Source organism: Symphodus melops (genome assembly GCF_947650265.1).
Source record: "Symphodus melops genome assembly, chromosome: 9".
Lineage (NCBI taxonomy): Eukaryota > Metazoa > Chordata > Actinopteri > Labriformes > Labridae > Symphodus > Symphodus melops.
The window spans coordinates 7,004,677-7,011,404 of NC_136699.1; the positions used below are offsets into that span (position 1 = coordinate 7,004,677).

At 43.1% G+C, this 6,728-nt stretch overlaps 1 protein-coding gene across 1 annotated transcript in view; it reads right to left on the reverse strand.

The window, feature by feature from the left end:
* mgat4b (alpha-1,3-mannosyl-glycoprotein 4-beta-N-acetylglucosaminyltransferase B) overlaps positions 1 to 6,070 on the reverse strand; it is an 80,306-nt gene extending 74,236 nt beyond the window's left edge. Inside the window, exon 1 of the mRNA XM_079351755.1 lies at positions 5,839 to 6,070. Within this exon, the coding sequence (XP_079207881.1) occupies positions 5,839 to 5,935 (97 nt within the window). The 5' untranslated portion in view covers positions 5,936 to 6,070. The remainder of the gene's footprint in view (positions 1 to 5,838) is intronic.
* Between the last annotated feature and the right edge of the window lie 658 nt (positions 6,071 to 6,728).

The window sequence follows — 6,728 nt, forward strand, 5'->3', positions numbered from 1 at the left end:
TATAGCCATGACATCAGTCGTCTCGGAAAATAAAAATAACCCACAGTTTGCAGGAAAGCGGCTTGATTCTCTCCTGGCTGACATCACACTCAGAAGTTTGTAAATGAAGGAATCCTTGAGTTATCGGAGCAGCTGTGAGGGAGATTAAGTTTTATTCTTTAACAGCTGGAAATGTTTGTTTTAACAGACAATTCATTCAACCGCCCAATATCTCCAACAGCTCTCATAAAAGTCAGCAGGGATAACACTCTTCTTATGAACTCAGACAGTCAGAACAAATATCCATCACTTTTGAGATTTTCGGCCTGTTTTACTTTGACGCTTTGGATTAATCCAGATCTACATTGTGCTAACAGAGACTGACTGATTGTCTGTGGATTTTTTTTTTTTTAAAGAAAGGAAGTGATGAAAGTTAAAAAAAAAAAAAGAAAAAGCAAACACAATTATGAAATTAAAGTAGATTGAAGGATATTTGCCAACAGGCTAACAGTTACAGATGTATCAGCAGGAAATGATGTGCAATGAAGCTGCCTCCTCATAAATGGAGTTCTTCTGCACATGAATGCGGCATTACAGCAAATTATCTATCTGTCATGATCAAGAGGTAGAGATGAAGCGTACGTGCTCTACAATCAATAATAAGCTACGTCATAACATAACTAAAGTAGACCAAAAGAAAAAGAAAGAAAGCTCTATTATTGAGTCAAACGTCCAGGAATTTAAAAAAAAGCTTTCAGGCAATATCATTAATCCAATCCAATAAGTAACAGGAAGCCATTGAAGAGAGGCAGACTCTGAATCAGTTTGCAGCCTTAATGAGTTTCTGGTCAGGTGTTTGTCAGATTGAAATATCTGTATATGAGTCACACAGCAGATGATAATCAGATCAATAGATGATTATCAGCAGAACCAACGTAATATTTTCTCCATGAATCGGAGACAAGAGGATCGAAGGCAGGAAACGTTTTACACATTAACGGAACAATTAAGTCCATAAAGAGAACGGGGTTATTTGTTCTATATGAAGCACTCCACCCCACAGGTGTGCACTCTGTTTCAAATCAAACACTTCCCTTACAGGACTGCTGAGTCTACAAATCTGCAAACTCTTATGAAAGCTAAAACTTTTCCATACTGCAACAAAACATGTAGAACGCCTCATCTGTTTTCAGTGTGAGATGTGCCACAAATGAAGCACCCCCTTTACACTGGGGAAGGGCTGCATTCAACTGAAGCATAAGAAATCATTTATTCAAAAGAAAAACAACGCAAAGGGCAATAACAATCCATATGGCATTTGTTGTGCTGGAAGGGAGTTTAGCTAAAGACAGCTTGAAAGGTCACAGTCTTTGATAAGGTTGAGAAAACATGTCCATCAAACTAAACATTTTTTCCCACTGGTGTGCACTACTTTTTACATTAAGCACCTCCCGTCTCAAGAAACTGATCATCTAAACCTTCAGATTCCGATTTCTCAGCTGAACTTTATGCAAACATTTTCACACTGCAACAAAACCTGAACACCACCCCTCGCACCTAGTATGTAATGTCTCACAAAACAAGCACCCCCTTCACTATGGATGTGCTAAATTCACAAAATCACTGCTTATTGGTTTACATCTGGCATGCCCCCCAATGATGGAAACATATCTTGAGGCCAGATTTTCTCAGTTCCACAAGTTCAGAAAATGAAGATAAAAAAACTAAAAACTGTTCTCAGATTGACTGCACCTGAACTCCTACCCACTGGTGTGTACTGCTGTTTATACTAAGCGCTCCCCTTTAAAAGATGCTGAGCCTCTTAACTTCAGAATCGGACGCTTTTAGCAAACACTTTCTTTAAACTAAACTTAAAAAAAAAAGCTCAGCAGAATGTCACTTAAGGTCTGTCTTTTTCATAATACACTAACAAGCAAAAGCATGTAGTGTTGATAAACGGAGATTTAACACTGACCATGTCAAAGTATTGAGCACCACCCACCCAGGAAAAGTCATGTCACAAACCAAACACTCCCCTTCCTCAGGAGCCGCCTTGTCACCACCTGCCCGCCAAAACACACCAAACACAGCAGACTGAAGCTCCATAACATCTGCTGCACAACAGCTGCACCCCGCTCCCCTACTGTGTGACAAATCACAGTGTGACGTCTTCAAATAGCTGCATAGCTCTGCTCAACAAGGACCTAACAAAAGTTAGAAAACACGACTTCTCCATTCTGTTATAACGTCTCTGCCCGGCTGTAAAGCTTTCTCAAGCCAAGAGCTCTCCTTTTATCTGGAGCTAACAGATAAGCCTGCAGTGCTGCTTTGTGCAAACACACTTGATTTTATTGCATCCAAACGTCACAAGCACACAACAAAACAACAACAATCAAACACACACAAAACAAACCGCTTCCACATCAGGCCTGTAGTGCCCCATAAATCAAGAGCTCCCTTATTCTCCTGAGGCCGCTGAAAGTGAAGCCTGCAGATAACATCTGAGTTAAGGTCTTAAAATGAGCAGTTTATGTTGTAGAGGTTAACACGCCTCAACGAAACATAAACTCAAAACCATCAACTTTTTTCCTCCCTCTTCAGGCCTGACATGGATCGTGAATGAAGCACACCCTTTTGCTCAAGAGCTGCTCCACCTCATTCGGAGTCCAAACACACACACAAGACTTTCCGAGAAATAAAAACAAATCTAAACAAAACTATTTCCTCTCCATCCTTCCTCCCACTGGCTCTGAATTAAATAAATCAAGCACTTCCATTCTCTCCTCTTTAATATCGGAGGACTGGAACCCTTAATACCCATAAAACCCATTCTTCCCCTTTCATCCTTCCACCCCTCTTTTATCAACAGCCCTCTCCTCTGGCATGTTATGCATCACAAATCAAACGCTCCCTTTACTTTCACAGCGATTTACAACTCGGTTTCAATCCAAACATCTTTGTGTTCTTCTTCAACAAACTGCAACAGCAAAACAATCCAAGATGCCCCTTCTGTTATCTTCTGTTATAATAATAATCAAGCGCTCTCTCTATCCCGCCTGGAGCTGCTGTCCCCGCTATCCCCACAATAGTCGATCTGACATTCATGCAAAAACATAATTACTTGATGCAAAAAGATTTCATGCTTCATGCACAAACCAAGCCCTCCTGTATTTCCTCATGACCTGGAGCTTCCTTCTTCATGCAAAAAAAGCCCCAGGTGAGTCTGCAACAAAAACCATGCACCCTGCTGCCTCTCCCTTACTCCCTTTAATATAACAAGCTGGCAAGCAGATCGTCACAAACCAACCACCAGAAGTGCTCCCTTTATCATGTCAGCACGTTCCCTGCACAGTTTTTTATGCAACAAAATCAAACTAGCCTAAAGTCTCCTTCTTTGGCATGTGGAGCCTCTGCTTATATGAAAAAATGCACCTGAACATTTTTTTTTTTTTAAATGACCAAATCTCATCCCCTTCCCCATTTTATCCATAGAGCCCCTCAGTATGATGCATCACACATAAAAACACCTCTTACTTCTTCTTTTTTCTCGAGATGACTAACACTTTCTCAACAGAATGAGACTGCAATAAAATCACTTCTCCAATTATCTATCTGTGGTGGTGCATCACAAATCAAGCACTCCCATAATTCCCTTAGGAGTTAAAGCTTCTCATGCACAAGCACCTCGTTCTTTTCTGTAATATGTGAATTGAATGAAAATCAAAACAACCGCCTCTTCGATGGCACATAGAGCAGCACAAATTGAGCGCTCCTATTGTTAGCTCACAGCTACAGATCTCTTCATGTGCCCAAGCTGCTACTGTCTTTTTCGTCAACAAAAAACACTTCTTCCATGTCCTTTCCAATATCACCCCTCTGTACAGGGGAGGTGAACCACAAAACTCATGATGCAAGATTTCCTTGGCAATTACAACACTCAGTTTCCCAGAAAAGGGAAAAAAAAAAAAAAAGTGAAAGAGCCCCTTCCTTAAGCTGTGCTGCATCACAAACCAAACCATACCTAAGGGGTTAAACTTTCAATGCACCTGAACCACAGTGACTGAATCAATCGATCAAACCAACCCTTTTCTCTTAGCCCATGTGTTGCATCACAAATCAAGCGCTTCCTTTATAACGTTAGAGCATACTGAATACTTCACCCGCACAGCCAGGTTTTTTTCTGCAACTCGATCAAAAAGAACGCACATTCTGCCACTTCAACTTGAACCCTCTCTCCTCAGCTTGCATTATAAGCGCTCATGAAGGGGAGCCTCTATTCAAATGAATACCATCCTTTTCTTTTTTTCTGCAGCATTTTCATCGAAGGACAATGATGAGGCAGCGACTAAGCCAAATTATCCCTCCTCTCTGACCAGGTCTATAAGGTCTCTCAAATCCACCGCAAATCACGCTTGCCCCCCTCATGCACGTGAATCTTGTGTTTTCTCTGCAACAAAATCCTCCTCCTATGAATAGCTCATGAAGTTAGGTTCCCAGCAATTACTATTTCTTTTACAAGTCATTGCTGGAACAAAATCAAAATCCCCCTCCATTCCCTTCAGCAATTATTTATGTCCTGTGTTGCTTAAGAAATCGAGTGCTCCATTTTTGGCCTCAGGTGTCGAAGCTTATCTTGCATCTTTTGTTTGACAATACAGCTTTGCTTTATTTTCCAACTCCAATCATCTCTGCCTCCATCTCCACCACTCCTTCAAACTAGCATGGGATGACAAATGTGATCACCAACCAAGCGCTCCCTTGATTCACCTCTCTACAATCAAAGCAAACATAGCCATCCTCTCTTGCCCCGCTCCATCTGCCATTTCAGCCTGGACACTGAAGGGATGTGAGGCATCTCATTTCAAGCGCTGCCTTCATTGCCACGCCGTTGGAGCTTCCCTCCTCATCACCTTGTGTTTTCTTTAACAAGCCTACCTCAAGAATTGAACTTTCCCTCAAATCAAACATGTTTTCCAGCAAAGCATTGATGCAACAAAATCAAAGTAACCCCAGTGTTCCTTCCAGGCAGCAACTACTTATCTCCTATATGGGGCATCACAAATCAAGCGCTCCCTTCTTGGTCTCAGGAGTTGAACCTCATAATGCATTATTTTGTTTCACATTCTAGTTTTGCTTTTATTACACCTTCTCTCTCCTCAGTCTATAACTCTCTTTTCAGCTGGCATGTGATGAATCACAAACCAAGCATCCCCTTTATTAACCTCAGAACCTTCTTACCTGCACAGGTTAAGCTACAATCAAAACAAACATCCCCCCCCACCACCCACTTATCTACCCCTTCAAACTGGACACTGGGATGGGATGTGATGCATCACAAATCAAGCGCTCCCTTCATTACCTCACTGCTGGAGCTCCCTTCCTCATGCTCAAGCACCTGTGTTGTCTCTGCAACAAAATCAACCGAACCCCCCTTCTCCCTTCCCCAATCCCTTCACTCCCTCTCCTTTCAGCTGAACTGTATGACAAAACAATCGCACCCATCTCTAGCCTCCAGCCGGAGGTCTCCTCTCATCATCAGCATCATGTGCTTTTTTTTTTCTTGGAAGACAAAGTCGAGCTGCAACAAAATCACCAAGGCCCTCCTCTTTTTACCCCTTCACTCTCCTGCATGTGGACCCTCTCATCTGGCATGTAACCAACCCCAAATCGAGCCGCCCCTCTTTACCTCCAGACCCTTTAATCTGCAGTCTTTCTTCACATCAACACCATCAGGTTCTTTTCTCTGCAACATCCAAAAACACAAAAGCCGAGCTGCAACCAAACAGACACTCCTCTGCAGCCCGCGGCGTGCGGAGCCGTGACACAAACACACACACTCACACCGGGTCCGGGTCTTACCTCTGGAGCTGCTGAAGGCTGTGTACCAGGACAGGGAGACCAGCCCGCACAGTCCGAACAACAAGACCGTCAGGAAGGAGACATTTCGGAGCCTCATCTCCGGAGCCCCGGGAGCATGTCCGTACCGAGAGGGGGAGGAGAGGGACAGACGGAGGGAGGGATGGAGGGAGGGAAGGGGGAGGCAGGTAGAGTGATAAGAGAGAGATAAAGAGAGAGACAGGTAGACGGAGACAGAGAGATAGTGAGATACGGTAAGGCGGGCGGAGCTGTTGCCGTCTGAGCAGCAGCAGCGAGACTGAGGAATGAGAGAGGGAGTGAGAGGGAAAGGGAGAGTAAGAGGGGGAGAGAGAGGGAGGGGGAGGAGACAAACACAGGTAGAGAGACCCAGGGAGAGTGGAAGAGGAGGCAGATAAATACATACTTATTTAATTACTGAATATACCGAGGGTTTTTTTTTTTTTTTTTTGTAGATGCAGGCTATGCATGAGATGTCTGGTTAAGAAAGATTTCCCCGTTTGTGTCACCAGCTGTTCCTTCCCCTGTCAAATAGCAACCTTGACAGCTGGATTAGAAACAAGTGGCAACCTTCAGTGTTGAAAAATGAAGCCAAAAAAACTGCAGCTCCTTGAGCGTCCACTCGAGGCTGGCTGCAGAAGCCCCAGAAATCCCACACTCAAACACTCACTTTCTTTTTACTGTTATCCTTTCTCTGAATGCTGAGAAGCAGTATTTGTAGCTACAGAGCGTATTTCAGTGTCATAATTTCAGACAGGTACAAGTAGTTGTAGATTTCCCTAGCCTGCAGTGAAGCAGGCTGAAATGTCTTCAACCTAGCCCTTAATGGCTCAAAGTGTGTTCTTCAAAAGTTTATTTTGATTTTATTTTTATCA